This window comes from Anguilla rostrata, chromosome 9, assembly GCF_018555375.3.
Source record: "Anguilla rostrata isolate EN2019 chromosome 9, ASM1855537v3, whole genome shotgun sequence".
Taxonomy (NCBI): Eukaryota; Metazoa; Chordata; class Actinopteri; order Anguilliformes; family Anguillidae; genus Anguilla; species Anguilla rostrata.
Window position 1 is genome coordinate 26,682,277 of NC_057941.1, and position 21,805 is coordinate 26,704,081.

General features: G+C 45.0%; 1 protein-coding gene across 6 annotated transcripts; it reads right to left on the reverse strand.

Moving 5' to 3' along the window:
• Positions 1-100: 100 nt before the first annotated feature.
• hic1 (hypermethylated in cancer 1) lies at positions 101-19,355 on the reverse strand. 6 transcript variants are annotated; one of them, XM_064351409.1, is made up of 2 exons: positions 19,139-19,355; positions 101-8,511 (listed from the first exon to the last, which is right to left on the reverse strand). In XM_064351409.1, exon 2 carries the CDS (start codon positions 8,492-8,494, stop codon positions 6,275-6,277), a length of 2,220 nt encoding a protein of 739 aa, XP_064207479.1. In that variant the 5' UTR covers positions 8,495-8,511; positions 19,139-19,355; the 3' UTR covers positions 101-6,274. The 6 variants fall into 6 exon arrangements, with proteins under 6 accessions (XP_064207479.1, XP_064207478.1, XP_064207481.1 ...); XM_064351408.1 differs by having other exon boundaries at positions 101-8,528; XM_064351411.1 differs by lacking the exon at positions 19,139-19,355 and adding an exon at positions 16,485-17,000 and having other exon boundaries at positions 101-8,528.
• Positions 19,356-21,805: the final 2,450 nt, after the last annotated feature.

Sequence of the window (21,805 nt, forward strand, 5' to 3'; positions counted from 1 at the left end):
GGTCCCTCGCCATGTGTGCTGGCTGGTACACTGCGGATGGGGCCGACTTGCGCAATTTCTGCATACATGTATTTATTTTACTGGCCTGATTCTCTGTGTATTTTCCTTTGTCCATAATCTCCTGACATTATCACTCACTTCCTGGTTCTCAGGGGTTTGCCTTTCGTTGCGTTTTTTTTTTCGCTCTTGTTTTCGATCCTCTTTCTCATGTCTTCTGCAAAGTACAACAACAAAACGACCCTTTTTTTTCCCCCTTTTCTATTTACTTGACCCATCTCAACATGGAAGTATTTTGACGCGTTTGATTGGGGCGTTAAGAAAAAGAAAGCAGTTGCTGGCATAAACATTTGGACAACTGTCTTCTTCAGCGTGAAGACCAGCTGGAAGTGCCTGCTTCGCAGGGAGGAGCGGGAGGGTGGGGGAGAGGAGAGGTTCGAATGGGCGGGGGCGGAATGGGGGGGGTGGGGAGGCTCACGAAGAGAGCAGAAAGTGGGCGAGTGGTCTAAGCAGGGGAGTCGCGAAGGGAACACGGTCGTGGTTTGAACCCTTTCAGGAAAAGTGCGCAGGTTTTTATGAATAAACCCAAAACAGCTGGATGTAATAAAGTACGAAATCCCACTCTCCTTCCTATTTCACACTGCTGGACTCTGGGGAAACTCAAAGACAGCCCCACACACACACACACGCACACACACACTCACGTACGCAACATACACACTCGAAACACACACAGGTGCAATCAGGCTCAGAGTGGACCCTAACACACATCACACACCCCCACGCTTGGGGCCCATGGGCAGGCACAGCTGCCCCCACGACCCCCACCTCCCATTAGCAAGTGCCAGAAAGCACCAGGGAGCTGTTTGCAATGAGTGATTTGTGGGTCCAGCTTTTGATTTGGTCTGTGCCACAGTTGAAAATTCCCAATACACAGGCTGACCCTTAAACAGTTTTCAGTAAATACTTTTTCCATCTAGCTATTCATTTATTTTTTAAATAATCCCTGCAAAAATGGAAAAATAAAAAAGCAAACAAAACAAAAACAAAAAAGGCAGTATTGACACTTTTTAAACCTTAAAGCCCTTTTTTTTGGTATTTTCAGAATGACAAGGCAAGTTCGCATTTCATGCTAAAAATCCCGCCTTGGTGATCGTGTTCCTCCTCTGTTTTTAACGTCTTAGGGAGGGGAGAATGGGTGTTTTAATAAGGCAAAGTCCCAGAGGAGCTTGTGTTCAGAGCCCTTTTCAGATGGTCCCTTACACAGTGTGATGCAAATGGGAGAATGAGACCTCCTAAAACCAAAAATGTTTGCGCCTTTATACTATCAGGGACTCACTGATGTCAATCTTCTCGTTTGTTCTGCTGTTGGAGCGCTAAATCTTCTGATTGGTTCAGACAGGTCAATGACTGACAGCTCACTGCAGCTCCACCCATTGGCTAGTTGATGAGACCTCACTCTCCTGTCACTAGGATCTACTTTAATAAGGCAAAGTGGACGGGTTGTGTTCTGTTTGTCAGTGTGATCCCAATGTGTCCCTGTACCTCCTGTTCCACACTGTTCACCGGTATAGCAGCACTTTGGAACACGGTCAGGCTTTGGACGGTGGCGTGAACGCGTTCCCTTCTGGTCATTCTCTCGCATAGACCCTCAGACAGCGCTACGTCCTCAATGTCAGCCTTCAGCTTCGGTAGTAACTCCTTTTTATTTCGCATGGTACATCACCCATGCAAATCACTAAATCTTCACTGCATTGCAGTTGACGTATATTCTGATTTCCTGTCATTTTTGGCACGCCTGATATGTGTTACTAGTTTTTGCACTTCAACTCCTCATGTGCAATCAGTTTCATATTATTATTATTATTTTTTTTTTTTAGATTGAAGGAGCTGAAGAGCAGTTCTTTACTGTTACACCATCGGTCATTGACTTTAATACATATCCATAGGATTGTTTTGCACTTGCTTTGGTTATTGCTGCGGTTATTCATGCAGATGTTGATGTGCAAATTTATGGGTCTGCCTTGTTGGCTGTACAAACTCATCCTTCCACAGTCTGTTTGTGCTCAGGCTGTTTCTGGCAGTCTGACAGTGGCGTTCTGGCTAGGCTAGGCTAGGCTAGGCTAGGCCGGGCCAGCGCACACACACCAGGGGTTAAACGGCCAAGATGAAGCGGTCTGACAGCTTTTTCCCGACTGGACGTGAAAAAAGAAAGTGTGCAGAAAGATGAGCAGCGAGCTTTTTTTTCTCAATGGACAGCAGCCTGGCTCATTGAGAGGATGGACTGCACTTCCACCTTCAGACAATAGCCCCGAGTTTCCCCTGCACTCTCTATCTCCCTCTCTCCATCCCTCCCTCCCTCCCTCCCTGTCTCCATATCTCTCTTTCTCTGGCTTTGAGCAGAAACACACAGCACATCCTGTCCTGGGTTACTGCTGAGCCAGAAGTCCCAACCCAACCCCCCCCCTTCAGCCTCTCTCTCTCTCACACACACACACACACACACATGCGCTCATATACACACGCACACAGACACACACACACACGCTCATATACACACGCACACAGACACACACACCAGCAGACTTCCCTGACCTCTGGCCTTGTACCAAACAGTCTCAGAGCCCCTAACAACCTACACAGAATAACCCAGAACTCTCTGTCTCTCTTTCCTCCCCCTCTATCTCTCTCTCTCTCTCTCTGGCTTTCCCTCCCTCTCGCTCACCCTGTCTTTCCTCTTAGGACTTATGGCAGCGGTGGAAACATTTTCCCTTTGTTTTTTCTTGTGTTTTGTCTGACAGGAAAGCAAATGGCAGAGAGGGGGAGAGAAAAAGACAGTCAGTTGAATCGAGCGAGCGAGATAGAGATGGTCAATGAGAGCATGCGTGTGAATTGAGGGAGAAAGAGGGCAAGCAAACGAATGACAGGGAGGAAGGGAATGTGCTCTCTGATGACCAACGTTCAGTATTAAAAACATTCACTCTCTATCCCCTCCTTGTTTACCAAGGAAAAATATTTTACCAGAAGTACATTTAGCTTTGTTTTGTTAGATCAACTGAATACCTCATCACTGATTAACTCTGAAGTTAATCAGTGTGTAACAGGTTTCTTGCATCAATTTGATTGAATTTCGATTTCACTTCTTTTTTTCTTTTCTTTTTTCCACATGTGGTTGCCCGTGCACAGCAATGCTCTTACGTTTTTTTTTTTTTTTTTTTTTTAAATCTCGGCTCGCATTAATTTTTTTTTTCTTTGTTGCACGTTGATCTCGCCAGCTCCATTTGCTGTTCAGCTGTGCGTTTGGAGCGCGTGGGGACGCCGCGCCTGCTGCCACCTCACGCGCCGGTTGGGCGCGGGGTCTTGCGTGCCTGCGTGCTCCTGCCCTCGCCCGGCATCGCCCCTGCCTTCGGAGTCCGTCCAGAGTTCAGCGCGACCCCGCCCACACAACAGCGCACATCTGTCTCATTTAAATGCCTGTCAGATCCGCAGCGCCACACTGGGGTTTGGCTTCGGCTTAATCACCTCAAGGCGCATATTTGAGGCGGCCCATCTTTTGGCTTCTCAGAGCTCGTTATGACTGGAGTGATCTGCGTTTTGACCGACGGCGTCGATGCAAAACTAAAACGTAAAAATTAAATGTGCGCTATGGCCTCTGTTCTGAATGCGGTCTGTGAAATATTGAACGTGCTCCTGAGATCGTTATCAAATCGCTGAAATAAATTAGACTGACTTTGCCTTATTAAAATTTGAACTGTGACAACAGCAAGACCTCTGGGCTTTAAACAAAAGTGTCACAGGAAGTAAGGTGATAACTGCATATTAACATAAATGCACATCGTTGAAATCATTGGCATCATTTCAGAAAAAGAAAAAAAAAATCATTTAAACACAATCATAACTATAATAACAAGAAAAAATTATCCACAGGTTGTACACAGAATGACTGTTAATATCCCTGCCCCACCCATGCCCCCCCCACCCCCCCTCACAAAAAAAAGTCAAAATAAGTGCCCCGAACACACACGTCAGCCTAGACCTTTAATTAGGCACGGTGACTTCCGTGCTGAGACGAACGTGATACACTGAAATGCTACAGGAAAGAAGGCTCTTTTTAACCCTAAAGGCATTGTTCTAAAAGGGAAGGCACTTTAGACACGTTAGAGCGGCCCCTACCTCCTCCACAGGTCCGCCCACGTGCCCTTGTGTAGTGTCCCGGTCTGGGACGCGGGGGGGCGATGGGGATGCGCTCGTTTCACAGCGACCGCGCCCGCCGCGTTCGGCTCGGGACACCGCGACGCAGCCGCCCCACGGTCCGCAGAATTCCGATCCGTCTCCGGCATCGTCTGCTGCTCAGCAGCTTGTTTCAGTTGGGCTTTCGAGACGGCAGACGTTGCGGGTGAAAACATTCCTCTGAGACTTTTTTTTTTCTCCTCCCCCCTCCCCTCGACTGTTATTTGAAATGTTTGTGTTCCTTGCACAGCCGTTAATCACGTATGTATTATTGCCTGCCTGCCTGCCTGCCTGTGAGGAGACTAATGGGGCATGTTTTGGGATTGCTCACGGTGTTAGCAGAAGGTGTGAATGTGTTAAATGCACACTGAAAACGAAATGGATTGCGCTCATTAATGACTCTGGAGAAGCTGTCTGAAGGGGGGGTGGTTGTGATTAGGGGATGTGGGGTTATGTGTGAATAAAGGGTAAATATTTAAGGAGTGTCTTACCCAACGCCATTTAGGCCTGAACGTGTGCGGTGCAGGCCCCCAGCTGCATGGCGGGGTAACAGGAGGCAGCAGCTGGATGGCAGCGGAACAGGGGGAGCGTGTGGGGGATGAGGGGACTGCGTGTGGACGGCGGGGGGAGCGTGTGGGGGATGAGGGGAGTGCGTGTGTGTGGACGGCGGGGGGAGCGTGTGGGGGATGAGGGAGTGGGTGCGTGTGGACGGCGGGGGCAGCGGCAGTAGTGTCGACGGTTTGGGGGGGGGGGGGGTCGGACGGCAGCGCGACCCGTCCGGGAGGATCTGGGATTTCACAGATTTCACACTACTGGAGCAGCTGGAGGGGTCCGGCGGCCCCGCCCGGCTGCAGGCCACGGGGACGGGGGCGGCCCAGCGGGGAGCCGTCACATGAGCAGATTTTCATAAACAACAGAACCCAGCCTTGTAATTCGGGGGGATGGGGGAGGGCACCGCATGTCCACGACGGCAAGACAGCGCTTATCCTCCCGTGTTTGGGCTAGTGGTCACATGACCATTCTCTGCCACACCTGCTCCCGGTGTAGCCCAGACCGAACCGGTTTCGCCGGGTCAATACGGCGCTATTTGCATATAGGACTGAGCACTGAACACCAGGTAAGCCGGTTGGTTTTTGGTTTCGGGTGCAAGGGTTTTCCAGGCGATCGTGCTGTGATTTATAGTCCTGCCGAACACATTCTTCAGCGTGATTCAAGAAAACAAGGGCTGGGGGGAGACAGCGTTAGAGCAGTTAGTGAGCTCATACACAGAAGAGTGGGGCAGTCCTGATGGGTGGGGATAGGAGGAAGTGTGGTAGTCTGAACAACAACAGAATGCAAAAAAACAAAGTCTTCTGAGCACTGTAAGTTCCCAAAGGTTTGGCTTTTCCTACTGTCCAAGTTCCTCCTCGGGCCTGGACAGAAGCCCTGAATCATGTCTCTATGTGCTTTGCGTTTGGTTCCTCTTTCTTTATTGCTCTAAATTTACAATTATTAAGTACACAGTTATAGGATATGACTGCAACATGTTTCACAATGTCTTTATTCCGCCGTGTTCTTTGGCTTTTGAATATGAAAGTTTAAAAAAATGGAAAAAAAAGGCAGAAAACATGCTTGTTCACCTTTTTTGGCTCGACAGCTTAACAGTTCTTTGTAGAAACGACTTTAAAAAAATATGATACTGCTTTGGTTTGTGTTTCCACGCAAGTTTGTCCTTTTCATTTCAGAATGATTTTTTTAAGTGCACACACTGCAGAATTTGAAAAGGCACTTTTTACAGGTCCGTAAATGTCTGCTCGCCTGTTTCTTTCCCGCTTCTCTGAAGTGAAGCAAGCGTGCGTCTGGGCCCCTCCCTGTGAGGCTCAGGCACACGTGGGGTCAGGGGTAAGCAGACTTCTAAGTGCTTCCAATTTTAAGGCACACAAAGCTTTGCCTTTGGCTGCCTTTGTGTGTTATGGCTTAACAACCAAGAGGGCACAGTCACAGGGGGACGGGTGGCAGGGGGTGGGTGTGGGTAGCGTTGGCTCCGGTCCGGGGTCCCTCACCCCCTCTAGCTGGGGGAGTAGCGGTCGATGGCTCTGGGCTCTGAGGAGAGCTGCTGGGAGGGGGGAGGGGGTCCCAGCGGCTGCCGGAGGGTATCCATCTTGTCGTGGATGATCCCCAGGTGCTCGGCGGCCAGCTTGGACAGCGGGTACAGGCTCTCCATGGCCTTGGCGTCCGCCAGGAGGTGCTGGGAGGCCTGGGCCAGGAGGGCGGAGGCCTTCTCGTGCTTGAGCCCCAGGTGCTCGGCGTACTTGCCCAGCGGGTAGATGCTGTCGGCGAAGTCCATCTTGAGCTTGCCGTCGGCCACGCCGCCCCCGCTGTGCATCTTCATGTGGCTGATGAGGTTGCGCTGCTGCGCGAACTTGCCGCCGCACACCTGGCACTCGTAGGGCTTCTCGCCCGAGTGGATGCGCATGTGCTCGGTCAGGCGGTACTGGCGGGTGAAGCGCATGCCGCAGGCGTCGCAGGCGAAGGGCTTGAGGCCCAGGTGGCTGCGCATGTGGCGGGTCATGGTGCCGCGCTGGGTGAACTTCTTGCCGCAGATGCTGCAGGGGTACGGCCGCGTCAGCCAGTGGCTCTTCTCGTGCTGCCGCAGGGTCGCCGGGTCCTTGTACGACTTGTCGCAGGACGAGCAGCGGTACGGGCGGATGACCTCACCAGACCCCGCCCCCGAGCCCGCCCCCAGGCCCAGGGGGGCCGACAGGCTGTTGGCAGGCGGGTTGACGTTGGTGGCGTTGCTCCCGCCGCCGGCGCCGCCGTGGCCGTTGCTGCTGCCCAGCTCGCCGGCCGGGTGGCCGTAGAGCTCCTCCTCGGTGTGGGTCTCCACGTGCGCGTTGAGCTGCTCGGAGCTGGGGAAGCCCTTGTCGCAGGGGATGCACACGTACAGGTTGTCCCCGAAGCTCTCGGGCTCGTACGGCATGTGGAAGATGGGCGAGGGGCGCCCCTCGCTGCTGCCCGTCTCCTCGCTGGCCGAGCCGCTCTTCTCGTCCTCCCCCTCGCACCCGTACCCTCCCGGCCGCCCGGCCCCGCCCAGCTTGTGCTCCTCGCCGTTTTTGTGGTGGTTGTGATGCCGGTGGTTGGTCTCTTTCCCCCGGTCTCCTCCGGCCCCTTCCTCCTCGTCCTCCTCTTCCTCGTCGTCCTCCTCCTCGTCCTCGGGGGGATAGGGCAAGGGCTCAGGCTTGACCCAGCGGTACACCTTTCCCCCCTCGCTGCCCTGCTCTCCTGCCCCCTCGCCCCCGGTTTCGGAGCCCGCGCTGGGCGGGCAGGGGTAGGGGTCCGGGCCTCGGGAGTCGGAGCGGTGGAAGTGGGGGAGGCGGGGCGCCAGGTGGGGGTGGGAGGAGAGGGAGCCCTTGTACTCCTCTGCCTCCGCTTCCCCGGAGAAGGCCGAGTCGTTGCTTTGGGTCAGAGGCCCCCCGTTGGTTCCGGGAGGGGCGGGGCTGTGGCGTCCCTCGTCGTGGTGCAGGAGCGCGTGGGACAGGGCGGGGTGGGACAGCGTTGGCTGCGACTGGGAGTCGGGGCTCTTCTTGGTTAGGTCGAGACCGTAGAGCGGGGAGCAGTCCCTCTCCGGGGCGCTCGACCTCAGGCTGGACTGGGGCAGCAAGGGGAGGGCCGGCGGGGGCGCAGGGTAGATTTGGGGACCCTGAGAGGACGGGGGCGCGTACATCTCCCCGACGTGAGTGACCAGAGGGTGGGGTGGCAGCTCCTCCGACTGGGGGGGTCTGTTCAGAACTCCCCCGGGGAAACAGGACTGGATGACGGGGGCAGACACGCGGTACCGGCCCCCTCCTCCAACCCCGATCTTGGCGTAGGGCGCGAAGCCATGCATGGGCCGCAGGTGGTGGTACTTCCCGTTCCTCTTCAGCTTCTTCCTGCACAGCGCCACCAGGTCCAGCAGCTGCAGGTAGCTGGCCGCCGCCAGGACCGCGCCCAGGTTGGGCTCCGCGCCCGAGCCCTGGTCGCCCTCGTTGAGCCGGCCCGTGTAGATGTAGTCCAGGATGACCCGGAACACGCCCGGGCTCACCATCTCGTGGTCCAGGTTGATGAGGTTGTCGTGGACCACCAGGGACTTCAGGTACAGGCTGCTGGCGGCCAGGATGTTCTTGTGAGCGCGGAAGAGGGCGTTCTGCACCACGATGATGACATCACACAGGAAGCCTTTGGTGCGCTGTGAGTTCAACTGGAGGAGGAGGTGCCTAGCGTGACTCGGGACTTCCATGGCATCCAACATCGTCTTCAGAGTGCCACCTACAACAGGTAAATAACTGTAAATGCAATGTCACAGGTGTTACAACTCACATATGTGTCACTACTCAGTTATTTGCTGTACTTTAAAAGATTTTAAAATGAATTCATATTTTTTACATTTGTTCATAATGACAGACATTCAAGTGAAACATGTATTTCAGATAGAAAATCAATCTATGCTGTATGGACACTGCTCATTTCCTTGGTGAATGCACCAGGAGGCTTGCATGCACTCGTGGATAACGGGTAAACCCAGATAATAATACATTTTTGTTATAATACATTTTAGCAATAATACAGTTTCATGACCCTCCCCCCCCCTGCCCCAAAGTTTGAAGTTTGAAAGTAATACAACTGACTATGTGCTAGTAAACAGCCTGAGGGGTTACGAGCTACACTGAACGCAGGGCTTATCAGACTTCTCTATGAAAGCGAATCATTGCCTTATTTGAGTAGCGCTGGGGCTCTGTCATCGGGGATAAAGAGCAAGCTTCCGCATCCTGCTTTCCTCCTACTGTGTTCCACAAAGCGAAAAAAGGAGAAGGCGACGGGGTTTGGGGCGGGAAGACACAAATATAAATGTGTTTTCATGTTACTGGGCTCTGGCATTCCTGGGGCGGTGTGTGGTGTGTTAAACAAAGCAAGTGCGACAGGTTTGTGAGTCTGAGAACCTGCAGGTACAAACCAGTAACGGGGGGGGGGGGAGGGGAGCCTTCATAAAAAGTGACTTTTTCCATTCAGACGTAAAAGGAATAAATGTGAACACCTCCGGTATATCACAGCAAAAAATGATATGTGGGGGGGGGGGGGTACTTGCTGAGTAAAGCGTGCTTGGAGAGTAAATATGCAAAAGAGTAGTTTTTAAAATATCAGAAAAAAAACAATTCCGATACTTTTTTGTCTGCAATATTAGTGTTTCGGTGCTTTGAGTTAGCAGTTTCGTGTGCTAGATTTAACAGGAACTGTTAGCCCTACAGTGGTGTCAGTCGATGAGCCGTTAATTCCCTTCTGCTCAGTTAACAGTTACCCATACTCTGGTCCTCTGCACCCCAAAAGCCACATCCGCATTCACCTCTTAAGGAGGTGAATAATTATTCTGTATAATTATGTGCACATTCCAGGAAACCTGTCATTGGTCCCCGACATCAGTTTGTCCTATTTCTTCCTTTAATGGTCCATCTTTAAGGGGGATTTCATTAAAGTCTTTTTCTTGAAAGCTGCAGCTTTTTTTTTTTTTTTTTTCTTTTGCTGACCATCCCACAATACTTGGTTTCACTCTGCGAGATCACAAAGCAGGCGCCTGCCCCAAATGAAACGTGTTCATCGTCCGTTATGGGTACAGAGGTGTTCTTTGCCTTTTTTGGACTGTGCTGGTTCGGCAGTGATGAAAAGTTTGAGTTGTGATTTAGGAGAATACATATCATGAACGGCTCTCACGCGCTGGCTGTTTAATAGACTCAAAATCCTTTGTTTTATATTGAGCTCAGACTCATCTAACACTTTTACTTAAACAAATATCCAGACACCGACTGCCCATCGTCTGAACTCGGGAAGGCTTGCTTTAGTTCGCACGCCGTTTAACGCGCAACATCAAACGGTTACTGTAAAAGGCGGGTGCGCAAATTGAATTGACAAAAATCTCACTTGGATTAATTCCCTTGCGATTCCGTTCGTGTAGTATTAACCTCTGACTGGACACGCCGCTGCGCCCGGTGTATTTCTGCAAGTTTCCACGTGCGACGCACAATAGTGTGCGTCGGTACGTTCTCTGATGATTTTACAAGTATATGTGTTCTAAATAATGTTAACAACCATGCCCTAAAGCAGAAGTGTCCTAACCTATCGGAAAAGTGCCGGTGTGGGTGCAGGATTTTGTTTTAGTCCGGCACTAAGACACCAGACTCCACTTATCAAGCTCTTCACTGAAAACCATGATTAGTGTGTTAGTTTAATAAGGTGTCGTAGTGTAATACCTGCACCCACACCGGCCCTTTTCAAATAAGATTGGACACCATTGCTCTAAAGTGATTACTTAGATCTGCAGCAGATTTTCCCCCTAAATTGGAAGTTAGGACGACAAGCTTTGTGGAGCATTCCGAGCATGGATGACAGGACAACACGTCACTCCACAGAGAAAATATCCCGGGGGGTCGGAACACAGACAGTGTGTTGCAACCAAGGACAACATCCGCCACTGTTGAACATCCGTTCCTTGTGCCACAAACCCATGCGAGCAATAGGCTACTGTTCCCAAACAAGGATGAAAATTAGGCACTGTGATATACCTGGATACAGTTTTTTTAACGGACACGTGTCACTCTGTGCTGTGGGGTCTCAGTAAACCCCACAAGACGAGATGTCAGAAGCAAAAGATGACACGACCCTGTTTATGAAAACTGCATCCTCGGGGACAATCAGAACTATTAACTATTTTCCTCACAATGCTTCTGCTGCGCTGACAGCAGGCCTATACCTGCATCCCACAAACTCAGTGCTCTTTGTAGATCCAACCACTTTCATCCCTATGTCGAATTAGATCTTTAATATAAATAGTTGACGTTATTTGCATCGTATGTATTCGGGATTTCATAATCTTTTCACGGTAAGTACGTTTATGTTAAGGTAGGCTAATTGAAAGCTCAACTCAAATAAAGGAAATAAATATTGTCCCCCACCATTAACATCGCTACTGAAATTTGTTGAATGCCTTTAAATTGACCGTGTAATGCTCTAAATGATTTTTCATAATGTTTTCTTCACGCAGTCTTTGTGGTTTTATAAACATAAATGCATTCGCACTGTGAAAAATTACGACATTCCGCGGACAAGTATCTTTACCTTGGCTGCGAATCTGAGAGCGAAATGAAAGCTGCGCAGCCTTTCAAAACGACTACAGCGCTTCCTCATCCCCATCTCCACAGACTCTCGGTCTCTAGTGCGCCGCCTTTACCATAGGTTACATCCTGTAACGTTCTGCCGGCGAGGAGGGGACGCACGATCGACCCGGATCTGCGCGTGCAAGTATCAAACTCCGTTTGATGTCGAGTAAATTAACCCTACTTTGACAAATTAAAGCGGAGACAAATTTTTCACATTTTTACTACCTGCGCACCTAAACACTGGAAAACTAGCCCCAATGTGCAACCTGTATGGTAATCTGTTTTCCTTTACAGCTAGTGTATTCCGGTTCTGAAACAATGGATGCGCGTGACTGCCATTCCCATAGTTCATTTATAGGTAACTTTTACGCATTTACTTTTTCTAATTCTTCGACATATTAGATTCAGACAATGATCACCACATTTCTTTACTCATATGATGTCGATGTCTTTTAAAGTTGCACTGAGAAATAAACTTTAAATGTTTTGTTATAAATCGTTAACCTTAATGGGTGTGTCTTGTTAAAAGTCCCTTGGCAGGTGCTTTGAAAGCCCGGAGCATCAAACTGAAAGGAAATCTGCAAAAATATACGTTATACATTAAGCCGATTGTGTGATATTTAGGTGAACTCTTCACCCTTCTCATAATTAGTCATTTTCCATCGTGATTTTAAAGTAAAATTGCGAACGTTTCGCTGTGAAATGACAGCACAGTGGAGCGCTCTCTCTCTCCCTCTCTCTCTCTCTCCGTTGCACACACTCACAAACATACGAATAGGCCTACATGTATTGCTTTCATTGTATATGCAAGCGTAAAAAGTGACGGAAGTGTTAACATGAGTAAATCACATCTTAAATCCTTTGTTTGAATTTTATGAGTAAACACTAATATCCTCTCCAGACGTCGTCGCATACTGTAGGCGGCCGGATGAATCCGGTATAAACAATTTGTTTTTAAATTTTATTTTCTAGGGGAGTTGTCTTATCCAATGAGTTACTGTTTGTGTCCCTGCTGAAATTAGGCCGTATAATCATATATGTATGCTATCCTCATTTTATGTATAAAGAGTTAGAGCTCCCCTTAATCGCACATATAATTAAAAATGCATGGGCTTCGTTGGATGGATTTTCCATTGATTTAGTGTTATGAATAGGCTACATGTGGATAGGCACTATGATATTTTAGGCCTCTTAGTCTCCGACATATGTATCATACGTTAATAAACAAGTTTACGCAGCATACTGAGTTGCTTACTACTTTTAGATAGGACTGTACATGCAAAGTTGTTTTCGAATTGTATACACCAATTCCTAATTGTCATTGATTAGCAAACTGTTCCGCGCAGAACACGAACCACAGTTTAGATTGTGCTATTTATATACGAGGGCGTCTAAAAAATTTCACTGGATTTTTAGTGAAAATAATGACCTTTCATGCTCTGCTTTTCAAAGAGACGGCCTGTGCGAGTGACGTGACAGATAAGCGCTTGGGAGTTCAGAATGAGAATAAAATGCAAATAGAGGGCAATGCTTTTCGTAACACGTACATGGAAAACATAAATAGCAATAGGATATGTTTATTCAGTAATAGGCTAAGTAAAATATTGAGCCAAAAGCATCTTTAATTAGGCAGTGTCGTTTAAATGGAAATACCGAAAATTACCTCTATAAACAAACTGGCTTCTTTGAGCCGTCGGTTGTGCACCAAGGCCTCACCAGGGGAGTAATTAAATAAAGCAAAAGCCTGTTCGTTCTTATCTTGAAATAAACTATTTAAGACTGACTACTTTTTCCACAAGCCTGTCGCGAATATTGTCTTATTTTGAAGAACGAAAACATCTGTTGTGTATACCTAGCAAAGAAAATTACTCGAGCCTACATTTGGTGACATAATGAGAGGTTATGGCTCTTCATTTTTTCAGTATGTTTGATATTATGTGTTTAACACATTTGATTATGCTGGATATATGGAAGTGGTTCGTTTGAGAATAGGTGAGTGATAGTGACGGTTGATACGGTTTGACTTTCATAATTCCGCCTATTTTGACTGTGCTGTCAGACTGCTCGTTTGCGGGTGAGGCAGGGTTTAGACTTAGGAGACCTACTAATAAAATACATCCTTCACACTTCCTTTAACTTCTCATATTAATCATTTCCTTTTTCGGAGTTTTTGGATGAGATTAGCCTACACGACACCATGCTTAGTGTTTGCTAAAGAATTGATGAACACCTTTTGCTCTGCGTTTGCTATTTATTGTATGTGTTCTAAGGCAATATAGGTCAACACGGTAGGCCTATGGCAGAAAATATTTATTTCCGCATAATATAACCATATTATGCATTCAAATGCAGTGGCCTTCTAAAGGGGTGCCTGGACACAATATTTCCTGTTTATAAACAGGCAGAATCTCACGTGGAATTTTCTGAAACAAATATTTGTTTTCGGCATACTTTGCTTGAAAAATATTGCCATTCGATAAATAACAATCGATTCATCATGTACCAGCCATGACACCTGCTGAGAACAAACATCTGGTACTCTGTCCATCACTGCCAAATTATATTACTGTAATATTTTTCATATGCTGCCACAGCAAGGCTCGGTAAATAAAATGCACAAGTTAATCTAAATGAGATTCATAATTATATAGTTTTACAAATGTGGCTTGTTTTTTTTTTTTGTTTTGTTTTGTTTTTTTGTTTGTTTTTGTTTTTTTTGGTTTTTTTTGGTTTGTTTTTTTCATTTAAGGGCGTAGCCTAGTGACCGTGGAAAGAAACGAGAAACATGTTTGCAGTTTCTCAGGTCCACTGCGTAAGCGCTTTTAAAGTACATCGGCAGGTTTCTTATTTTCAATATATTTTTAATTGTTTTATTTTATTCATTTATTTTGTTGTTGTTTTTAATGAATGGGACAAAGAAAATAGCGGTTGATCATTTAACCTGTTTAATACACATTTTATCTACTTGCGTTCCCATCCCCTCTCTCTCTCTCTCTCTATATATATATATATATATATATATATATATACGCATACATACATCGTGCAGAGTTCTCATTAAGCGCGGGACAAGCAATCGCCATTCTCTACCCGGTGTGTTTGTTTTAGACGCGGCTGAAGTTAAATCGGGGAGCACGCCCCCCTCTCTCCTCTTAACTTTTCTCTCTCTCTCTCTCTCTCTCTCTTACTGTTTTCTTCAATCGCCACTGTAGTAAGAAATTGGTTTAAATTATACTTGTCTTCCTGTCAGCTGCACCTCGTTCGTTCAGAATTCAATGTAGTAAGAAAGATTAGTTTGCTTGGTTTGTTGTGTCTCTTTTCCGTACAGTCCATTACTTTACGAACTCCTGAGAGGGCGCTATCCATCTTGCAGTCGTCCCCTCCGGCTTGATCGCACAATAATTGAAGGCGAAGCAAATACCGTCACTCATTTCCCGTTATCTCACCAAAAATGAATATAGCCTACACAGTGCACACAGTACAACTTCCTCAGCGAACCTCCCCTCGGCTGTTGTAATTCTGTTCGTCTGTGTCTGCAGACCCTTGGATTTTCATTCATAACTCCTGCCAAGAACAGAACAGAAATCCCCGCAAAATGACCTAAAGATGGTTCATTTGACTGAGGATACCACTATTTTAATACACGTGAACATAATACTAATAATAATAATAATAATAATAATAACAATAATATTTTATAAATAATAATTAATAACTGGCCAAAGGTCACTTTTATTAAATAGATACGTTTTAGATATTGAAGAGAGTCGCCATGCTTTGATAATCTACATTATCCGCTACTATTTGACTTAAGTACCTTTAGGCTACACATTTTATTTTTTAATGTGTTTAAAGTGTCTATCAGAGCATAGGCCGTTTAATAAAGATCCGTTATACTTTGAAAAAAATGGTCTTCGGGCACTTTTCCTGTAGGCCCAAAAGAGGTGCGAGGAATCTGTCTTGTCGCGTCTTTTGTCGCGTCTTTTCTTGTATACGACTCATTCATTATACCAACAGACATTGATATTTAAACTGTAGGCTCTAATAATCTGATTGCTGGTCTGCTTTCTCTTAACATTAGGAAAGGCATACTGGGTCTGTGCTATCGCGCGTGCATTCCACAAGACTTCATTTTCACTCCCTGTTTATCCGACTTCCAGATAGTTCATGAACATGTTTTATTTGGGGGTTTTATTCCATAGTTCTTTCTGCATATTTAGACAATACATTTAATTTTAAACAAGATGTATATGTAATATTGCTTTAATTAATTAAGTATATCGTTATTTACAGCGTCTACAGATGCGTTTTTAATTCTTAATGTTCTTAATCATTTTGTCCTTCAGAGCAAATTAAGACCTCCGATAATTTAGAATTGCTCAGATTACTAAAATGTTTGTTAGCGCATCACCTTCTCATGTGTCCACTTATATGGCCATGTCCACACCACAACTCCGAAGATGTAAGGACAGTTTTTTTCCCACCCAGACTTAATCATTACAAACTGCAAAGATGACAACATCGGTTTAAATCGAACCCTGGAGTGTTTACCAGTCGAGAGAAGCCCGCTCATAAATATTTAAATGTTAAAAAGACATCCCTTACCGCTGTCGCTACGAAAAAATTAGGAAAGGCATTCTTTGTTACTGCGTTCGGAATTGCATCAATCCAGAGGCTAACAGATACACAATTTTAAACACCCCGAAACAGTGCTACAGGGTTTCAGCTTGTAACACTTCTCAAGAGAGCACGCGGATAGGAACCTGCCACTTACCTCATTTAAGCCATTAGTCCAGCTGTCACTTTAAAACGACAAACAATTTACGTGGTCGAAAAGCTGAATGTTCTAAATACGTACGCGTTTGTAGCCTTTTCCTTTATAATACGATTTTTTAAAAGTAAATGGTAAATTGGTTTAAAATAAAAAATTAAAATCAAACTACACCAGTAGTAAAAAGAAATATCTGGGAAAAAAACAACTCTGATTGCGCATACTCTTCTGTTGCTCTGAAACACAAGTCCTCCCGTAACTTCTGATCATAACGCTACCACGATATATTAAAATAAAAGCTTAAATGTATATTAACACTTTACCTGGATGCCCGAACTCTTCTGCCATCCGCTCTAAGTCTCCCTTAATGATCATCTCAACACTCTATTGGAGTCATTTCTGACGTCTCAACTTTGAACTGCCAGCCTCCAAAAACCATGCCAGTTTTCCAAGCACCGCTGCCAACTCTTTATTATTAATTGCTATGGATCTCTCTCTCTCTCTCTCTCCCTCTCTCTCTCTCTCTCTCTCGTTCTCGTTCTCTCTCTCTCTCTCTCTCTCTGCATCCACCTCTCTGAATCTTCCTCTCTCTCTTCCTCTCCCCCTCCTATAAAATACGTGCTTAGTCCAGCATCAGTTTCCTCCGATTTTGTATTTTAGTAATTTCCTCGTCTATTTTTGTACCGAAGCAATAATACGCGCGGAGATGATAATGGGGCTTCTATGCGCCGTAAGTGTTTTAGCGCCCCGTGTGATGTCAGTCTATAATAAAACTAAAAGGTAAAACCGAGGGCAGGAACTTCGAGTGACCCCAACTTGAACTGTGCAACACATCGAGGCTTGGTCTTAAAGAGACAGGTCCCTTATTGTATATCACACAGCCGCCTCCCAGCGCCGAGCGAGTGGATTTAATTTCAGAGACTCGGGGACTTGCTTAAAAAATGCATCCCAGGCACCCCAAAGAGGACGAAGAAAATATTCGGCAGAACAGAGAAATTTGAAAGTGGCTGGTTTGCTGTTGTGTTTTCAACCTTGTCATCCCCTAAATTAAATGTCCAAATTACCAAGCCTTTTTCAGAATTTGGATATAGCTGCTGCTGTTAATGTGGTTAATTTTGTACTATTCTGTCAGGTTTCCTCTTTGGCCCCTTTTCTCAGTGACTGCTAGTTGTAGTTCATTGTCTAATGTAAGATCTGTTTAAAACGTTGCTCAGTAATGTAAACTCATTTTCATCGCCATGAGTTTCTGTCTGTGAAGCAATGGCATATAGTCCTTATCGTTGCTTTTTCACAATGTATACCCTAAAAATGCAGACTTGAAAAGAAAATGCAGTAGTCTTCCTCCGTATCTACATCTACATCAGTTGGATAACAGATAGCCAGGTCCTGCGTCCCGAGTTAGACATGGGCGGAGAAAGCCCCAGAGTTTGGAAAACAAGCTGATGTGTCTGAAGTCTGATGTATATGGTCGTGCACTCTCTCACCTTGTCTCTGAGCGATTTGCGTGATTTGACACCTGTTGCAGTGCTTAGGCAATAACACTTCCAGAGGTAGGCTAGTAGTGTCCTTTAGTTCGAATCCGGAGTGAGACAATGTCACTCTATTCTTTAAGTTGCGTTACCTGCACAGTTCCAGTAAATATCCAGCATTATATAAACGGGTTAAATGGTTTATGTAATTTAATTTTTTCCCTAAATAAAAAGAAAATCGCACAATTATGCGCGCATATATATAGATAGATAGATAGATAGATAGATAGATAGATAGATAGATAGATAGATAGATAGATAGATAGATAGATAGATAGATAGATAGATAGATAGATAGATATCATAGCCAATTCATTTTGCAATACGTAGCGCCTCAAGAGAGAAAATGCTGCACATGTAAATTCGCACTGAGAAAATCTCCGGAAGAAACAGTAGCGCACATAGGCCCATGATATGATAATATTCATTTTCTCAGCATGATTCCTATATTCTGACTTACAATTTTAGAGTCACTGGATCACGGAGAGTAATTAGGCCTAGTTGTTTTGTTTTTGTTTACACTCCCCATTTTAATATTATTTTTATTATACTTAAAGCCAATTTCTAAAAAAAAAATGTTGAATAACTTATGAAACACTTGAGTGATATTATTTAATTTTGTTCTTATATTTAGACTATTTCAGGAACATTCAAAGATCGCAGATAACGACAATACCTTCATTCATTTGAATTTAAATGTATTAATTTGGCAGGTGTAGGTTACAGTTACTGGCTACTGTCATGTGAAAATATGAAGAACCGTGAACTGTGCGTTAGCACTCGGTAATGGATAATATTATTGATCTCTGGTTGCCTAAATATCTGACTTTATAATGTCGGGAAAAACGGTCTCAACGATGTGATCTGTTACTGCTTGCTTTCATTTGGATAACCGAATATGTTCTTTCATTCGAGTATAATAATTTCCGTATAGCATACAAACAGCGACTATTCGGCAAGTTAGTTTCTTAGGCTAAATCTTAATGAGTCTTTTTATGATTAAAACACCCGAACACAAACTGTATCACTGGCATCCAAATAGCCCGGACAAACAACACTTACTGATTTGGAATGTAAACCAAAGACTGTCCCCTCACCACTCGCGGTTCGGCTTGTAAAGTCTTGGACTTCACATTTTTTTCTTTAATTCACCAGAGGAAAGATGATATTAAAGTTAAAGGTTCAAACGGAAATTTAACGGGAAAAGTACCCCAGATGTTGTCCTCGCGATGTATGAGAATTTTGTTCTGGCACCAAAAAGGGGCAGAAGAACAGTTCCCTTGACACTAAAGGGTCCTCTAGACACAAGCCAGCTGTCAAACCCGGACGCCCACACAAATAAACAAATAAATAAATCTCAGCGCTTGTTCACTAGCTGCCGTTCAAAGCAAAAAATTCGCACTGGAAACAATCACGAAAGCAAACTATTTCAAATGTCACAAACCCACCTCGAATTCATGTCTGGTGCCTTGACTGGATTTGGCTGTTGTTCCTCCGGATTCCCCCCATCTAGACTTTCCTGTTCTGCCAAACCCAGGTTGTCAGTTTTTCGTGGTCTTTTCTGTTCCCCCTTTCCAAACTCCCTTTCTCTCACTCCCTCACATACATATTTTCATTTCTCACGTGCAATTTTATGTTAGACTGTAGATACCTCTTCGCAGTTCTTGTTGAAAGAAGCGTAGGGGCTGAATTCGTGGGCGTGAGCACAGCGACACCCAGCGGTTAGCAAAGTAAGTGCGTGGGGAGCGACCTCGGCTGTATTGTTTAGTACATGGAAAATATTCAGTTTGGGCAGATTATATTCGGGAAAACATGTCAGTAACCTGGAAAACGAAGCTAAAGGCCAGTCATCGTACCACCCGGTAGCATTTTCTTGCCAGAGTGCCAGAGCTTAGCAGGACTGTACAATTAGCACATGCATTGATAGAAGACCTCACAGGAAAAATGCCAGAGCAAGAAGATCATTTAATTAACCCAGTAGGGGGCACTCTCTAATCTTTGGCCGACCTACAACTGGCATCCCAATGATGGGGATACTGAGAAGGCGGTTCAGCAGTATTTCGGATTCAACATTTTAATACCTCAGCATGCCTTGTGGATTCCTAAGCACTCTGAAAAGTAGTAGTGTTAACCATTGCATGATTGGCCAGATTAATCATCCTTTGGTTTAATTGGTCTGATTTATGAGCGATGAGCAATGCAGTCTGACATGCTTGTCCACATAGTGTGGTGGACTAGCTGTTCCCCTCCACTCACTCTAAATCTTTCTGAGATACTGGTTGCTATAAAAATGCATGTAATTATCACAAATTAAAATAAAACAATTATGTTTATATTCTTGATTTATTTAGTGTGGACACCTCAAGAAACATTTTTTTCTGGTCTTTTGTTCTTTTAATCAGTGGGCAGAGGGCCGTCCTAGTTGTGATGTTGTTATAATTAAAATAAAGTTTATTCAAAATATTTAGTTTTCATAATTTAGAGAAATAATCCAGGTACTTAAATATGGTTACTTAATGTCATTCAGCAACGATTCATTACATGAGTAGATCAGAATTCCCTATAATCACTATTTCAACACAATAACCCAATCAGGCATAAAAGCAGTTTGTTTTTCTAGCATACAGTGAGGAAGTAAACATCCATGAATTGTCAAAAAAAAGTATTTTAACAATACAAACCAGTATCAGCCTCATATGCTGCATGCAAACAAAGTCAAGATGTTTAGCACGGATTCATTCATGCTATGCACATTAAAACCACAGATAAACATTTACATAAACAAAACTTGAAGTAGTCTTGTTGTATGGAGGTCAAAACATGGAGGGGAAATCATCTGTTAACAGGGTACAAGAGAGAAGATCAGAGGACACATGGCCTCCACAATAATACCAATGTATTTTTGAGTGCAAGCATTCCACAAGAAAAATTGGATAACCCCAAATTATGTGCATTTTTCAATAAGTATGTAATCAATCCTGGGCAATCCCTTCTGCTAAACAGCTTAGGCAAATTCCCAGTACGTGCTGTGAACACACAGCAGAAATATTAAAGGAAAACACCAGCCTAAAACACTTCCACATTGATAGAATTGGCAAACTGGTGATGTTAAACGCAACCCAGGTCCTATTTTCCTATTTTGTGTAGGATTTTGGTTTTTCGCAGATAAACCTCAAGTTCTGTAGACAACGTGACGTCACATGGTGCTGCTAAGGCAGCAGTCGGATGAATTCTGAAGTGTACAGAAACGTCCTATCTGCGATCCAATCAAATTCCTCGTAAATCATTGGACGGTGCTTCACTTTGCAGCAGGGGCATATATAATGACCCCAAACACACTTCTGACACACCCAAGGAGGGTTTCAGGGCCAAAATGTGTAAAAAAATGTGTAGTGGCCAAGTCAGTCATCTGACCTAAATCCAATTGACCACGATCCCCCAAAACAAACAGGAATTGAAAATGGCTGCTGTATGGACCAGGCAGGGCATCACCAGGGAAGATACCTCGCATTTGGTGATGTCTATGGGTCACAGACTTCAGGCAGTCATTAAATACAAATGATTTGCAACCAAGTACTAAATATGATGTCTTTATTAAAGATTATGTGAATTATTTTTGGTCCCCTAAAATGGTGGGACTATGCATAAAAAGGCCCATAAATCCTACATGGATCACTGGATATGGATATAAATACTTAAATGAAACCTGACTGGCGGCACTTTAACCTTACATGCATTGTTTAATTTCAAATCCAAAGTGCTAGAGTACAGAGCAAAAACAAAATAAACTGTGTCACAGTCCAAATGCTTACAGACTGCAGTGTGTACTATTATATATAGTACTGAGCAATGCAATCATTCAATCAGTTAAAACAAATGAAAATTGGTTCTTTGAATGTGGTGTTCATGCAATGACCACACACAATTACATTTGGCTTCAACGCATAGCATCTAGATTTAATATTTTGTTAACTTCACATCCTGTGTAGTATATGTATAGGTCTGAAATGGTCTCTCTCTTGAATTCAAAAGGGTTTCTTGCCATCTACCAAGTGATTGTAATGTAATGCATCATATAAAATAAGTACATACGACCTAACCTATTCCCAAAGTAC

Bases quoted from the DNA above. Each gene is read 5' to 3' on its own strand.
- hic1 (XM_064351406.1), bottom strand. From the start codon at position 16,536: ATGATCATTAAGGGAGACTTAGAGCGGATGGCAGAAGAGTTCGGGCAT. The intron at 8,512-16,484 runs GTAAAGTGTTAA...TACCTGTTGTAG, and splicing joins AGAAGAGTTCGGGCATCCAG to GTGGCACTCTGAAGACGATG.